Source organism: Rhea americana, unplaced genomic scaffold (genome assembly GCF_003343005.1).
Source record: "Rhea americana isolate MKP2758 unplaced genomic scaffold, rheAme1 scaffold_71, whole genome shotgun sequence".
NCBI classification, from domain to species: domain Eukaryota; kingdom Metazoa; phylum Chordata; class Aves; order Rheiformes; family Rheidae; genus Rhea; species Rhea americana.
The window spans coordinates 1885747-1901998 of NW_028186879.1; the positions used below are offsets into that span (position 1 = coordinate 1885747).

Consider the following 16252-nt stretch of genomic DNA (forward strand, 5'->3'; position numbering starts at 1 on the left):
CGCGGACCATCCAGGGGCAGGCGGGCGGCGGCGGGGCTGCTCCCTCCCCTCCCGAGCCCCGTCCTCCGCCGCCCCTCCCCGCCTCGGCCGGCCAGCGGGCGGCACAACAGCCGGTCTCCCGGGCGGAATACGGCCGCCGCGCCTGACCGCRCTGCCGCAAAGAAGCGTCGCAAAGCCCAGGCGCCTCCCCGGCACCGGGCGCGGCGGGCAGCGCACCACGTGGAACGCGGCCGGCTGCGACCCCCGCCGGAGCCACGCCCCCCACGSCCCCTCGTCCCGGCATGCTTCGCGGCAAGAGGCGCGGTCGGATGCCGCGACTGCAGCACGCTGGAAGATGTAGTACGCGGGCGGGGGAGAGGGGGGCGGAGGGGGAAGGCACCCCGCACTGCATGCCGGGAGCCGTAGTCTTGGCCGAGCGAAGCACGCTGGGAGCTGTAGTCTTCAGCCGGYGAGGCCGCGCGCTGCCGCCTGGGAGCTGTAGTCTCTGGTGCTCTGCGGGGCCGCGGGGCGGGCCGGGGCCGGGCCGCGGCGGGGCGGGAGAGGAGAGGAGGCAGCGCGGAAGGCGGGGAAGCGGCTCCCTAAGCCCGGCTGGGGAGAGGCCGCGGGTGCGCTCACTGCCGCGGGGTCTCCCCGCGCAGGCACGGCACTAGGCACCGGCACGGGCAGCACGTCGTCATTACGTCATCACCGGGCATGCAGGTTGCCACCTCACGGGGGGTAGTTGYGGCCCGGCCTGTTCTGGACTGATGATGGCAGACACCGCTGGTCCTTTCTGCCGTAACTGCCAGCTTGTATTTTAACGTTGTTTTAATTAAGAAGATTGCACGAGTTTGGGTGCGGGTGCAGGTGCATGTCCCGGTGCTGGCCACCCCGGGATGACGCTGCCTGCGGCTTAGCGCAAAATCAGTATGTTCAGCAAAGCCCTTGCGTGCTACCAGTAAGGGGCTGCTTTCTGACTCCTCTGCTTTATTAACAGAACTGTAGCTACTAACCCAACACACGGCCAGTGAGACATTTTTTTCAGAATAGGGACTGTGTAACTAAACTAGAACTGCAAGAATCTGTTTAAATACAGTCCAACTTTTGGCATTTTTAGTAAACATGCATATATGCAGCACGTTGCATCTCAAGAATGCAATGCTGGTCAGTGGGCACTCAGATCCCTAACTCAAAGAAAGACAAAATACTGTACAGTCTGGGGGATTCTAAAAGAAGAAATTACATTTTCTGTAATTCTGTACATTCCAATTTTTTTTTCATTTTAATTTATACAGTAAGCTTGAATCCTGAAAATTGGGAATACGGATGTGTTAGCCCTACTGAGCTGACATTACTCAAATAATTACTGCTGTAGGGAGGCCCACAGTTTGACCTTCAGTATGTTGCTGTGTAGTTGTTAGGGTCATAACTTACATTAGATAAAGCACAATTATGCAGACATTATAAAAAAACAAACAAACATGCAATTAGTAGAAATTCCAGAACAGAAAACATAAAAGGACATTTGCCTGGCAACTTGCTGCATCAATCCACAAGAAACAGCTTGGAGTGGTCTGCCAAGCGTCAGGGTCCAACAGTCAGGAAGATGCTCTCCACCTCATAAAACTCATCTACCTCAGGCTGGAGCATAGCGGCATGACTCTGCCTTCGGGGAGGTCTGACTGTGGAGGACCTCCTGGGACACCTGGGACCACACTTGCACAGCTGGAGCCGCCACTGTCAGTACCCTGCTCCTGACAACACTCACTCCCGCCAGCAAGGAGAAATGAAGATAATCCCTTTTCTATAACTTTGTAGTGTTCTTTGCATTATTTGYCACTCTTTCACACAGGCAATAAATATCCAAACTTCTTCCCATCGTATTGCACAGTAATTAACACATGCAYTGAGTCTGTCTCGAACAAAACCATGACAGGGTGTGGAGGAGAATCAGTGTCTGCTTAGGAAGAAAAGATGGCATGAATACAAATGAGGATATAGGATCCAGACTTCTTTTCCGAGGACCTGTGATACGTTTCACATGTTTACACTAAACCATTTGGAAAGAATGCAGTACTTTGCCAAACAAACTCAGAAGTCCAAACCACAACAGAAATAACTTTTATTTTCTTTTAGGTTTTGATCATTTTGTAAGAATGCTTAGAAGTCTGCCTCTCTGCAAATGTTTCTTTCATTAGCCTTTCGTAACATTTGGGTTATATGCCATCCAGAACTAGTGTAACTACAATCTTCTGCTTCTTCATTCTGGTTTTACATCAGGTGCTTTTACTGTGGGTAATATCCAATTTTACCAATTCAAATGGACAGGTACCAAATCGTAAGAGATTTGGAACAAAAAAAAAACCCTTGATCTTTTTAATGGTAAGAAATTGACATTTCAGGAACAACTTTCAATTTTATTTTATGGGAAAAGCTGTTATGTCTCTGTGATTTAGTTTAAGAATCTGTCAAAGTACAACAGCATAATATCAAGAAAAAGTTTAATTTTTTGCTCCATTCTTAAAAAGAAAGAGATGACCAGGTAGGTCATGATCTGCCATTCCTGACTCAGGTCCCCATAACAGCTCTTTCAATTGGCAAGAAATGCTTTTCATGATAGAATTTCTCATCTCATACTACCTGTTTCGTCATCTCTCCTTTTCTGCAGTCTCAGAAACTGATTTAAAAAGCTGTAAATGTATGCTGAACATGCCTTGCTGAATTTAGTTCTTYGAAGCTTTCCACTTTCTGCTTTTTCCTATCATTCATGTTGTCCTTTACAAGATCCTCCTACTCCAACTTTGCATTGTGTCTACTATTGCCTGCATGCAAACKCTTTTGACATTTGTTGTTTGAAACCACTACACCTGAAGAAAATCAGTTCTCCGTAGAAAAGTAACTGTTAACATGCTAGCAGTGATAAAGCATAGTGAGTTGGAGATGGTTATCAAAGTGAGCAGTGTCTSTCCAGAGAAGTAGTCAAGACGGTTCACTTCATTAAATGTCTCTGAATGTAGGGAATTGTATTTCACYGTGAAAGACCTGAATTGTTTGGGAACTGCCTGGACTGTAGCAATAAGCAGATGTTGACTGTTGAGGTAAGGCACCAGATAAAGAGGGGTCTGTACCCAAGCTGGAGCAGCAGCACTGGAAATTCTAAAAGCAAAGCTGGTTTTGTTATGAGCATGTTGGCACCTCAGTGTCCACAGTGTAGRTGCAAGAATCAGAATTTCTGAAACTTACAGCCGCGGAATGCACAAAAAGCTACTTAATCTACTACTACCACGAAAAGATACTTTATTCACAGTCTTTGTAAATAGAGGACAAAAATATAACAGCGTATCTTTAATTTCTTTGCTTTCTCACCTTGTAATTTTAAATGGATATCTGTAACAATCACATGGCCCCATGCCTAATAAATGCCCCTAGAATTTCTTCTCCACTCCATTTACTGATTTGCCAAATTTAAACATGCAAAATATGCTTTTCAGAGACCAGCTACTCATCCTTTAAGAGCAGCTTCCTGCTAAAAGTTTCACATTGAAGCCAAAGGGATACTCTTTAGAAGTCTAAGTTGTTCCCAGGTTGGTATTGAATGAGAAAGGGACAATCTTGTTAAGTGCTCTACATCTTCCACTTCGGAGAGCTGAAAGCAACAGAATATTGCAGGAGGGGTGTTCTTTTCTATTTGTAAAGAAAAACAAACTGAGATCCATAGATCGATCGTTTTATAGAAATGATCTTGCAGTTCTTAATGTGCAGATGAGTTAGCTGAATACTGGCTGCATTTAAGAATGCAATTTATTTAAAGCTGAAGTGTTGATTCTACAAATAGTTTTGTATGTAAAGCTAAGTATTTTTTATTTTACACTTTACTTTTTACTGTATAGGACAGAGTCATGCAGCCACAGACCTGTTTAGCTGACACAGGGCCATCCTCAATAAATATGAGTCTGTTTTATGCTCCTGAAGAAGCCAAGGTGTCAGTTCTAAGGAGTCTCTACAGACCTTGAAAAATTTTCCTATGAAGAACTTTATTTTTTTACTGAAAAGTGCCCTATTCGGCAGGAAATAAAGACTAATATTGAATATTATTTTACATTATTTCAGTAGATAGGGAAACATTTAGGTTTGAAGGGACGTCAAGAGATCACCTAATTTAATCTCCTGCTCAAAGCAGGGTTGCCATTAAGCCCAAGTTGCTTGGGGCTTTGTCCGGTTGGGCCTTGAAAACCTTTGAGGAAGGAGATTCCCATATCTCTCRATGACCCTCGTGACCAGGGCATCCTATCACTGTCCTCGGATGAAAACTTCTGTCCTTTTATCTACTTTAAACCTCCTCTTTTTCAGTTTATGACCACTGTCTCTTCTCCCACTGTGCATCTCCATAGAGAGCCTGGCATTGTCTTCTCCTTAACGTCCGGTTACTGGCACTAACTCTCATTAACTGGTACTGGCAGGCTGCTATTAGGACCTCGAGCCTCTCCGCACAGGGCAAGTGCTCCAGCCTCTGGCCATCTTGGTGGCCTCCACTGAACTCACTCCAGTTTATCAATACTTTTCTTGTACTGGGGAGACCCAAACTGGAAACTGTATTTTAGATGCAGGCAAGTAAGTGCCAGCTAAAGAGAAATAATCACTTGCCTATTGTCTATGCTCCTGTTGATACAGCCCAGGATACCATTAGTTTTCATCACTGGGTGCCAGGGTGCACTCTTGGCTCATGTTTAGTGCACTCCACTGTCCACCAGGATCCCCAGATCTTTTTCAGCAGAAACACTACCAGCCAGTAAGTCCCCATTATGTATAGTTCCAGAGGGTTAGTCAGTCCCAGATGAAAGACTTGGCATTTGTCCTTGATGAACTCTAGAGTCCTGATGGCCCATACCTCCAGCCTGTCTACACCCCTCTCAGAGGCAGCCTTGCCCTCATATTCGATGACATCATGTCAGTATCATCTGCACATACTAAGACTAGATTTTAAAAATTGATTAAAACTGTCTTACTGTTTYACTTGTCTGTCTTACTTACACAATGTAATAAACTTACTTTCTAAACAACTTAAATGACTGTACAATCAAATTAAAACCAGCCTTGCAGGTTTTATGACAGCTTTACAAAACGTAACTGCTGGGGTTTGCTGCCCTCTAAAGACTATTTTTATTATAGTTCCAAGGAAAGTATTTTCTTATAGAAAACATTGCTACAGTGCATTAATAATATTTAAGGAAAGATCTATTATTGTTATTTCATATTAAGAACATAATGTAAAAACATAGTTACATCACATTTTTGCAAAATATTATTTTGAATAGGAAATGAATACAAAATTCTGCATTGACTTTCAGAACATATCAGTATTAAATAAACTAATTCAATATAAGCTTTACAGAAAGATAGAAAATATAGGCCAACAGCCATGGGAACAGTGCAAAACTATACAAGGAACTTAAATGTAACCTTTGTGTAAACTCATTATTTAACTGGAATAAACAAATCCTGGAGCGTGCAATGTAAATTGAGGTATGGAGGTATCTCCCCAGACACAGGCTCTTACCCCTTTCTATCGCTTCATTCATTAATGGAGGTTTGCCTTCACATTAGAGACATTCCGTAAGAAATACCCATACTTTATTTCTCCAAGCAAATTTGAAACAAAGTCTGAGTATTCTAGATATTGTTGGAATTAGGTTTTCTTACATCATTATAGAATCGTTCTCATTAAATCTTGTGATTTGCTGATTCAAACAGTTTATATAAGATGTGCAACATACTCACCTGTCACAGCCGGTCAGTTTCTGCCCTGCGTAGAAGGAATTTGCAGAAGTGACTAAGAAAAGAAAATTTGTGTATGCTATCAACGTTATCAGTAATCAGCATATGTGGAATTTGTAAAAGGGTTTGCACCTTGGGTGAAAAACTTGTAGGGCTCTACAAATTGAAACAACTCAAATCACAGCTTTAAACATAACAGTTTCTCCATCAGCATTAAGCACTTGATGGTTTATTTTAGAGAATAGCTGGAGAAAGTGAAGGGAGGTTCCTGCAAAAGGAAAAGTTGAAGAGAAAAGAAGGAAGGACAGGAAGACATCATGGGGAAATGGGAGAAAGATCCTGCCAAACAAGCAGGCTTGYTTATTACCACTTGTTTAAACAATGGTAATAAATAATACGAAGAATGAGATTATGAAGTACCAAACGAGTACCTGAAGCTGCACCCTTGCTATACGGAATTGGTAAAATATGATTGTTGATGGTAYGGGATTATTTTGAAGTTCTTGAGCTTACTCCACAGCTTAAAACTGAGGTACTGTCAATTCCCCTTTGTGTAAGTTTATCTACTTCTGCAGGCTCATACCCACCAGGGCAGGGGAGTTTTGACGCACAGTGGGTGCACTGACAGAACAACAGTACTTGCAACGACTTCATCTGYTTAAATGGGAAAAAGATGTGGAGAATGGCAAGTTGGCCACAGCAGAAAGCCAAAGCGTTAGTACGAACACATGAACKGCGAGCCCATGAGCACTGAGCAGGGATCTCAGGTGCTGCCGGGCGCCGGCTCCCTGTGGCCTGAGGAGTGGCAGGAAAGGGCGCAGGCCGCGGATTTACGTTTTCCTTTGCCCTAGTTATGCCACAGGCGCTTCACAGGCCTCAGCCACAGCCTGTGGCCAACCAACGACAGGGCTGGGGCGGCGGGACAGGGCCGGCAGGCGGCCTGCCCCGGCCGTTGAGCCGCAGAAGCGCGCGCAGCCCAACGGCCGCCCGCGAGAGGCACCTCTGCGCCTGCGCGGGAGGGGCGGCGCTTGCCCCGGGGCCGCGCTCACGTGCTCGGAACCCTCTGCTCGCAGCTCCCTGCAGCCACCCGGACAGGAATCGGGGCTGGAGCGCGCCGCTCGGAGACCAAGGGGTCCGTTTCTTGTCGGCGTAGGCGGCGGCTGCAGCTGCCGCTGGGAGGGAAGCGGAGCGCGGAGTAGGGCTAGACCGGGCCGGGCCGGCCCGCGCCCCGGCGAGGAGGCGGGGACGGGCTGTCGGGGGCCCCCGGTGCCGCAGCTCTCGGCGAGACTCCCCCAGGGCACGCGGCGGCATGGGCGCCTCGCCCCCGGTTTGGTGCAGCGGGTGATGCCGTTCCCCGCAGGGCAGGGGGGACGAGGCGGCGGGCGCGGGCCGCGCCGGAGGGACTAGATCCGGCCGGTGGCGGTTAGTGGCGGGGCCCGACCGGAGAGACGGGGGAGGAGAGAAGCGGGCGGACAGGGGTCTGCCCTGCCCTGCTGTGATTGGTCGGCGGCCGTGCCTCGCCCAGGTGATTGGGCGGAGGAGGTGTCAGTCACGTCACCTCCCCCCTTCCCCCCCGCCCCCCGGAGCGGCCGACAACAGGCAGCGGTGGGGGCGGTGGCGCGGCCCGGCCCGCTCCGCTCCGGCCCGCTCCGGCCCGCTCCGGCCCGCTCCCACCTGCGCGCCAGGCCCGGCAGCCCGGCCCGGGGAAGGGCTCGGAGACCGCCAGCCCCGCACGGCGTGGCGGGGATCGGCGGGCCCTGCCGTCGCCGGGGGCGAGGGCGGAGGGGTGCGTGGGTGTGTGGAGGGGGGGAGCGGGCAGGCCCAGGCCTTAGGGGTGGATCGTTTGGGGTCCCCTTCCGCCTATTTTTAATTACCTGGTGATTCCTCCTTTGCCTTTCTCCCTCCCCCCTTCCTCCTCCCTCAGGCTATACCTCCTCCCTTCAAATTCGGTGAGATCATCCTGCCTGGAGGTTGAAATGTGCCAGAAATGCTAAATAGCCCTGTCCAGGCGGGGAGGTTTCATCATCTAAACTCAGTTGTCATCTTGCTTGCAATCAGGTGGTAGTCTTTCAGAAAATGARTGCTAAATTGAATTGTGGATAGGAATTCATGGAAAGAGGCCAGAACCTAAGAGCATAAGGTATATATTGCTTTGATAAAAATGAATGTAGATCTTTGAGACTGGGCTGGAGGAACTGTAAAATAAAAACTGAAGGAATTAGCCTTAGACTGAAAATTCTAGAAAATGTCGATAAACCCTTGGTATGTGGCACCTGTTTCTTTACAGTGGAATAATAACCCCGAGTCATAACTGGATTTCTGTTTCATTTATCTTTCATCTTWGTAGTTAATACCCTTCAACTTTCAATACTCTATTTTAAGTGCCAAACTACTTAATTTTCATGGTGTTTGATAACAATAAATACAGGTAGTAGTTGTTATCCATGCAGTTATTTTAAACAGATGGGATAACTGAACACTTCACACTTCTTGGTGTTTCTRAGTGAGTCATTTAAAGAGTGTGATTAATCATCCTACTATAATGGTATTTTTTCTACCACCTACAAAATCTGAAGTAGATAAGAGATTTTCAGATTGTGTGTATGAAAAGTAGAGAACCTTTATTTAGGTAGAGGGAGAGTGCATGTGATGAACTTTTCATCTTAAGAATTTATATCTGAGCTTTACTGTGCAGAAATATGATCCAGTAAGTCAGTTACTTGTTTTCAAAAGGTTTGCCTGACCTTTTTCTGTGGTACTTGTCTCAAGTTCTAAGTCATCTGGGTCAGAGGGACTTTCCTTAACATTCAGTGCTTTGTGGATTTGGCATTTTCATAACAATAGTCAAGTGCTGGTGTTCCCAGGACAAACTTAGTGTTTCCTGTATGTTGAGTGAAGTGAAGGGTGCTGTTGCRTTTGTTTTTAGTAACCAAGGTGATGGAACAAAAACCTGGATGAGAATTTCCTGATTTGAACATAGCCACTGTGCGAAATGGAAGTCAGCAATTACACCTTGTGAGGCTGAGCAATGAGAGCAATAGTACTGGGGGCAGGAGGGGAAGCCAGCTCTTCAGGGCAGTAGAAAATGTTTTGAAAGGGAGGTACTTATTTTTGACTTATTTTAAGTTAGTTAAAGAACAAAGAGGGAATTGTTAGATGCATTGAGATACCATATGAAATATAGAAGACAGATTGGGAGGTGATTCTTTGGGAAGGGATGTTTAGAAGTATGGTTACCTAAGGGGAAGAAAGAAGTAGCATATGGGGAGGAAAAGGAGGAGACCAAGGATGCATCAGAATGGATCCCACAAAGAACATGAGAAAGGTATTTTAAATGTGTGCCTGCTTCTGCTGTTGGCAATTAAATTTTCTAATTCTTCATATCTGTTGGCAGCATTGATAAGATTTACTTTTTAGTAAACGTATATCTAATAGTTAGTTGGTTTAGTTTGTATGTTGGCTTATCAGCTTTCCTGTGAAGACTAATTACTGATTGGAAGTGTACTGAGAATGCTGTTCTGTGTCTCCCCATAGAAGAAATTGAAGTGACTCTGATATGGTAGCAGAATGACCAAAAAAAGGAAATAGATTTACTTAATTWTTTTTTTCTCTGCATTTTAGCAGAATGGTGCTCTATGGTTGTTCTCTTGCCCTGGTGATCTCTTTAAATAAGTTATCTGTTCTATTATCAGTCTACCTCAGCAGATATTACAGGTGGCTTGTTAAAAATGAGCCCCATTAAATGACGATACTTGGCTTTGTCTCTTCTTTCAAATTGAATGTTGAAAAACACGTTCTTCAGGAAACAGAAAAGTTGGGAACTGATCTGAGAGCTGTTTGGCTAACGAGAGAGATGGTAATTGCACAGTAATCAACAGAGCTGATGCCGCTTTCTRCCACTGGAGGGTTACTCATACCTTCTAATAGTGTGGCCATGCTGATACAATATTTAGAAAGTGTAGAAGTRTAGCCTTTCCTCTTTTATGCCAGTTTACTGGAGATGGGTACCAATTTGCTAGGTAATACTTGGATTAGAGAATGCCAGGAAAATATACAAGGGAAGTCAGAAAAGAACCAGTACAAGCAAAAATGGATCTGTAGGATTTGTGCTGCAGGAGTGGTGAAAGGGGCATAGTTCAAGGAGTACTCCTGTAGTGTTACCTGCTAATCGGTAAATGTTTCAAGTGGAAGTTTCCCCTAAAGTAGTAACTTTGATTGTCAGAAGTCCACACTAGGTAATTATAGTCCCATAGCTACAGAACAATATTTTTGGTGATATTTTAGCTTCTAAAATACTGTGCAGTGTTGTTGTATTTCACTCAAGAGAGGGGAAATAGGTTTCATATTATTCCTTTAATTTTCTAAGGTATTCTTATTTGGCTAAGAATAAATCAGTTATTTCTGAGKTTATTTTAAGGTTGACATACCAACTGTTGTGTCCTCTCAATGAGAGAAAGGGACTTTTGTCTGTTTTTGATCAGACTAGAAGCAAAATATTTGCATAATAAACTACACTGGTGAACTGACTTGGCAAATAATATACAATTTGGTTCATCTTAATGATCTTCAGCTATTTATTAGTAAACTAAGTAAGTTACAAATGCTAGGAACTTATTTCTACTTTAACTAGCATGCACTCTAACCTGGTTGTGTTCAGGGTGGCTTGGCATTATCGCCATGGATCGTTCTCGGCACCGTGCAGGGAATGGCAATGAGCAGGCGTCTTCACGAGAACGCAGTTAYGGTGAAGATGAGAGACAACGACAGCTAGAGCGCCTCGGTAGGGAGGAGGCTTATTACCAATTCATTAATGAACTCAATGAGGAAGACTACAGGTTAATGAGAGACCGCAACCTGCTTGGCACTCCTGGTAAGATGCTTTCACTCCTGTGGATGCTTTCAGCAGAAAAGACAGGCAAAATTGCAAGTACGAAGTAATGCTACTGCTGTTGGGCAGCACTTTTGGTTGGATAACTCAAGTAGCCTGGAGTCTGTGGTATTGTAGAAAGGAGAAAAAAAAACACCTAATTTTCCATGCAAAGTTGATGGTACCCAATAAAAATTCTTAACCTAGAAGAGACACTGAAACTATGAGTAAAAATGTAACTCTTTTGACCGCAACACCTCTGCATATAGATAACATTCAAATCCAGGTAATGAACATCTGTAATATTGAAGTACAACTTCTGGCGTGTGGCAGTTTTGTAGGGTTTTGAATTGTTGGAAGTTTTCATGGTCTTGACACACACTTCAGCATTTTTTTTCTCAGTATCTACTTYCTTTGTTATTTGGGTGCATGTGTTACAGTCTTACACTATTGGTGTTTTCTTTTAGATTTAATTAAATTTACTTTATTTCTGAAGATCTTACTTCAAGATAGAAAATATTGTTATTTCTGCATGGCTTTGAGCCAATAAAATATGTTATCTGACGGCATTAAAAATGTAAATTATTTCAGGAGAAATAACAGCAGAAGAGTTGCAGCAACGTTTGGAGGGGGCTAAGGAGTGTCTTGCATCACAGACTGATCCTGAAAACAGAGACAGTGGAGGCAGAACAACTGGAGGTAAACGTTCTTCATTTGTATGTATAAATAGCATGTGATATGTAAGTATTGTTGTTCTGTACATATGCCTAAAAGAAATGCTTAACAACTTAAATACCATTTCAAGTCTTGTCTTTTCTGTCTCTGTTTTCATATTTAGGGAGATTCCCTAATAATGCAGAAAACAAACTATATGTTTCACAAGAACAGATTTACATCAGCCACAAATTACTTTCTCCTCCTTTCCTGCTTTCTCTTTGCTAGTAAATTTAACAACACAAAAATAAATTTACTTTTTCTTCTTAGAGGACTTTGAGTACTAAAGAAGTTACAAAGGAAAAAGGCTAAATGGAAAATTGCAYTTCTTTAGCTGTTCTGCTTTTCTTGTTTCATTTCCACTGTTTCAGTGGAGTGAGGTTTTGTATATCTGTGCTGTCTGACTTCTCTTCCCCAGCAATATTTTTTAACCATTTGGCCAATTCCAGTCAGATTCAGTAGAGGAATAGACATCTCAGAAATAAAGATATTCAAGTTCTCACAGGTTTTGTGAAAGCTGGTGCAGTAGGGAGACCTCAAGTAGTGCTCTGTTCAAGGGGAAGCCTTTGCTGTGATCTTGACCATTCTCTCTTCTCTTTGTCCTGCCTTATACGCATAGTTCAGAACTGACCACAATAACGGTTCCTGTTACTGAGATGGTAGTTGAGGTTGCAGTGGGAGGAGACTTGGGAATACAACTAAGGGTACTGCAATAAGGAATGAGTACAAGGGCACATAGGGAACAAATCTGCAGAGAGAAGAACATATATCACTTGCTGTACTTCTTGTAGGAAAAAATTTTGAAAATACTTTCTAAAGCAGGATAATTCTCATGGTCTTCATTGGTTTAACATAATTAGGTGACTAGGATACTCTTAAATCAATAGCTCAAGTTGGACAAATGAACTAAGTGGTTTTTGAATAAGCCACCTAATTCTGAACACTTTTTTGGAGGAGACTAAGTGGACATATTCTCTTCTCTGTCTATCTGTTGGTAAGACTAGAATTCTGGGCTTAGCTGATCATTTTTGCTGACATTATGTACAGCATTTTTGGGGGCAAAATTGAGTTAGCATAGCTAGGTATCTGCCCTGCTGCTGTAATACTTTGAAATCGAGGCTTGGCAAGCACAGTGGATTTGGCATTCATCATAATATGGTAAGTGTGCTGTTGTATGAACATTAGAAAATAATTCTTTATTTTTTTCAGATTCTGATGTTCTTGGAGAAAGCTCAAATGGTGACTCTTTGCTTGAATGGCTGAACACATTTCGTCGCACAGGAAATGCCACTCGCAGTGGACAGAGTGGGAACCAAACTTGGAGAGCTGTGAGTCGAACAAATCCAAACAGTGGGGAGTTCAGATTTAGTCTTGAAATCAACATAAATCATGAACGTAACAATTTTGAAACTGCTGGTGAGGAGTATGTGGGTATAGATAGTAGCAGAATGTATTTAGACAGAAGGCATCAAAGATCTGTCAGTCCAGTAACTACACGAACAAGGAGCAGGACCTCAAGAGAGGCAAACAGTGACGCTTCAAGCACTGCAAGGACCAGGTCTGTAAGAAGTTCAGTGACACAAAGCTCTGAAGCAGCCTCTCACCCAGTCTCTGGGAGGCTCAGAAGTAGAGCTAGGGAGTCGTCAGGCCTTTATAGAACAACTACTGTACATAATAGTTCTACAGCTACTGGTGAACAAAGAGAAATGCCAGAAAGAGGTACTTCTACAGGACTTCCAAGAGGTAGAGCTAATGTTCGGATGAGTACAAACCAAAGACTGGAAATTCTGCGGTTAAGGTCTACTTTGAGTAGTCGAAGCCGCTCTCCGCTGCAACGACAAGATGACACTGCCCATTCTGAGGAGCATGGGCAAGATAGAAGTACACAACAAACCAACAGAGGTAGAAGACAGACGGCGCAACTTTCTCCACAGGCAGCCGAAGAACAAGCAAGGGGTAACACTCAGACTTCCCAACTGTCCAGTGCTTCCCCTTCCTTGGGAATAACTTTCGAAGAGGAGGAATCTAGTAGGCCAATAGCTGCTGTTAGAAGGCATCCAACAATTACATTAGATCTTCAGGTGAGAAGAATTCGCCCTGGAGAAAACAGAGATCGGGATAGTATTGCTAGCAGAACTCGTTCTAGAGTAGGAATGGCAGAAAACACTGTTACTTTTGAAAGTGACAGCGGGGGCTTTCGACGTACGATATCACGATCAGAACGTGCTGGTATTCGAACCTACGTTAGCACTATACGGATACCTCTTCGTCGGATTTCAGAAACTGGACTTGGTGAACCTTCGTCAGTGGCTCTTCGATCAATCCTTCGACAAATTATGACAGGTTTTGGAGAACTGAGTTCATTAATGGAGACAGAATCTAACTCAGAAATGCAAAGAGGTGGTCATCGCTTACCAGGTGTGCACTCAGAGCAGAGTAACTCAAATTTGGTAAACAATAGCAGTGATCCAAGTGAGATTTCTTCTAGGAATGGGCGTGCTGTAGAAGGCAGCGGTGAAACAAATGGACAGAGYGATGATCCTCAACATTATGGTCGCAATAATGAAAGTCAAGATAACAGACAGTCTCAAGATGCTAACAACCTAGTGGAAAATGGAACACTGCCCATTCTTCGACTTGCTCACTTCTTCTTGCTGAATGAAGATGATGATGATGAGCGTTTAAGAGGTTTAACCAAAGAACAGATTGACAATCTTTCTACCCGGAACTATGGGGATATTAACACTGAGAATGACATAAGTAAAACGTGTAGTGTTTGCATTAATGAATATGTAACAGGAAATAAGCTAAGGCAGTTACCTTGCATGCATGAGTTTCATATTCATTGTATTGATCGCTGGCTTTCAGAAAATTCTACTTGCCCAATTTGTCGGCAGCCCGTATTAGGGTCTAACGCCACAGACAATGGCTAAAATTATTTGTACTACTCAGTACTCAAGGATTTACTTCTGTTCTATTTATGATGAGCCAGGTGGAATGAGTTCAGTTGCATAGGGGTTTGTTTGTGGGGAGATTTTTGTTAGTTCTTTTAAAATAATAGGAAACTTGTCTAAATCTAGCAATGTAAATACTATTTTTCTCCAAGTGCCGATCTAGGAGTACATGTAGAACCAAATGTTATCAGTAAAGTTTATATTTTTTTAGATAATTTTGTTATGCTAAGCACTTTTGTAAATACAGAAATGCAATAGTTAATCAGTCCTGCTTAATGTATGTTTTTTTTTTTAACAGTGTAATGGACTCACTTTTATTTAGATTACGAAATGTTTCACACAGACTCACCACTGTGCTGAAAAATTAGTGTCTAAATAGCCATTCATTAGCTTTTTGTTCTAAGAACAATTTCTTTTACAGAGAGTCTCTTGCTGGACATGTTTGCTAAAGATATTTAAGTTACTTGAAGTGCTCATTTTAATATACAGTATATTTTTTTTAACATTGAAATATCCTTTCCAAAAACTTGCCAATTTGGTTCTATTTGAAATTTTTATGGCAATTTTTGCATGTGGTTTTACACAATGCTTAATGCTGACAAGTTCATATTCAAAAACGGATGGGTTAGTGACATTATAAAATGTACATAATTTAATGCTGTCTCTGACAATCGCTGTCTTTTCAATACAGACAGCAATCAAATCAATGATAATTCCAAGAAGATGTGTCTTACTGAACATAGTTACTTGTTCAAAGAATAAATAAGCATTGAGGAAGCCTTTTTACTGTTCCAAACTACTCAATTGATATTCACGTTCTTTTTTAACTGCCTTAGTTTAAAGAGGGAAATAATTCCTTGACCATTATATTGTCTACAATATGCATGATTTCTGCATCCTACTCAGAAAAACAAAAGCTTAAAATGTTTTTGTACAGAAATCTCACAGGTACATATATAATGTTAGTTCTCTTAAAACATGTCTGAGGACCAAATGGGAAAAGACACTAAAAAGGACAAAAGAAGCTTCCTTTAAAGTCCCCAGATTCCTGTACAATTAGATATTAAACTTTATACCAATAACTTATAAAGAAATAAAGTTGCAAAGTAAATAACTGAAGCTTTGTGTGAATTACTGTTCAACCATATTCTTTAGATTGGTAAGAAGATATCATTCCAAATGCTTATTCTCATTTTTTTTATCCTTTCCCACATTTTGTCTAGCTGTGTACTTGTTTGCTGCGTGTGTGTGTGTTAGCTGCTTTGGTAAATACAAATACAACACAAAGCACTACTAGGGATACCAGAAGTGAGCTGACTGTTGCAAAGCATTTTTTTTTGGAGTAACGTGCATCTTTATGTTTCCTAGGGAAAGATGGTTTAATGCAACACTTCTTTTGTGTATATATTTTGAACATCAGAAAGAATATTTTAAGTGAAGGGTTTGCACTGATTTTCTCTGTATCCAGATTGCTTTTAGAAGACATGCAACGTGTGCTGTGTGCCACAGTTTACGCATCTATTAATTGTATCTTTGAAGGGAAACCGTAAAACCCTGTGTTAAGCTATTATCTATGGAGTTAAGTTTTGCACRTGAGAAACTTTTGACACAAGTTTCACAAACTCAAAATACTTCTTTTTAATCCTAAAAGCAGTTCTAAAAAATTCCCTTATGAGATTTAGAGAGTTTAGGGAGGTGATTAAAGTATTTTGTGACCTGGTTTTGACTGCTAATTGTTGCAAGCATTGTTGACAGTTTAAGTGCCCCCATAGCTATATTAAAAAGCAGTAAGATTTAAATATGAGTATCAGAACCAGCTTGTTTTTCTTTTACCACTGTTATTTCTGTTTGCTCCTTTGTTGGTAGCATGTAAATATGTGGGTGTCTTCTACTGCTTCCTCTGAATTTCCTTTATATTTGAATGCTGCCGCACTCGAGTGACGCGTCTGTAGAAACCACCTTT

General features: G+C 42.8%; 2 protein-coding genes across 4 annotated transcripts in view; one reads left to right on the top strand and one right to left on the bottom strand.

Moving 5' to 3' along the window:
* Window positions 1-7065, bottom strand: part of CDK8 (cyclin dependent kinase 8) — an 86680-nt gene extending 79615 nt beyond the window's left edge. Inside the window, exons 1-2 of the mRNA XM_085321792.1 lie at window positions 6804-7065; window positions 5758-5809 (exon numbers count right to left, since the gene is read on the bottom strand). Coding sequence (XP_085177918.1) covers window positions 5758-5809; window positions 6804-7065 — 314 coding nt within the window. The remainder of the gene's footprint in view (window positions 1-5757; window positions 5810-6803) is intronic.
* On the top strand, window positions 6824-15403 carry RNF6 (ring finger protein 6). Of its 3 annotated transcripts, none has more exons than XM_085321752.1 (4): window positions 6824-6886; window positions 10412-10624; window positions 11213-11320; window positions 12545-15403. In XM_085321752.1, exons 2-4 carry the CDS (start codon window positions 10432-10434, stop codon window positions 14266-14268), a joined length of 2025 nt encoding a protein of 674 aa, XP_085177878.1. In that variant the 5' UTR covers window positions 6824-6886; window positions 10412-10431; the 3' UTR covers window positions 14269-15403. The 3 variants fall into 3 exon arrangements, with proteins under 3 accessions (XP_085177878.1, XP_085177876.1, XP_085177877.1); XM_085321750.1 differs by lacking the exon at window positions 6824-6886 and adding an exon at window positions 6893-9079; XM_085321751.1 differs by lacking the exon at window positions 6824-6886 and adding an exon at window positions 6893-7894.
* Window positions 15404-16252: the final 849 nt, after the last annotated feature.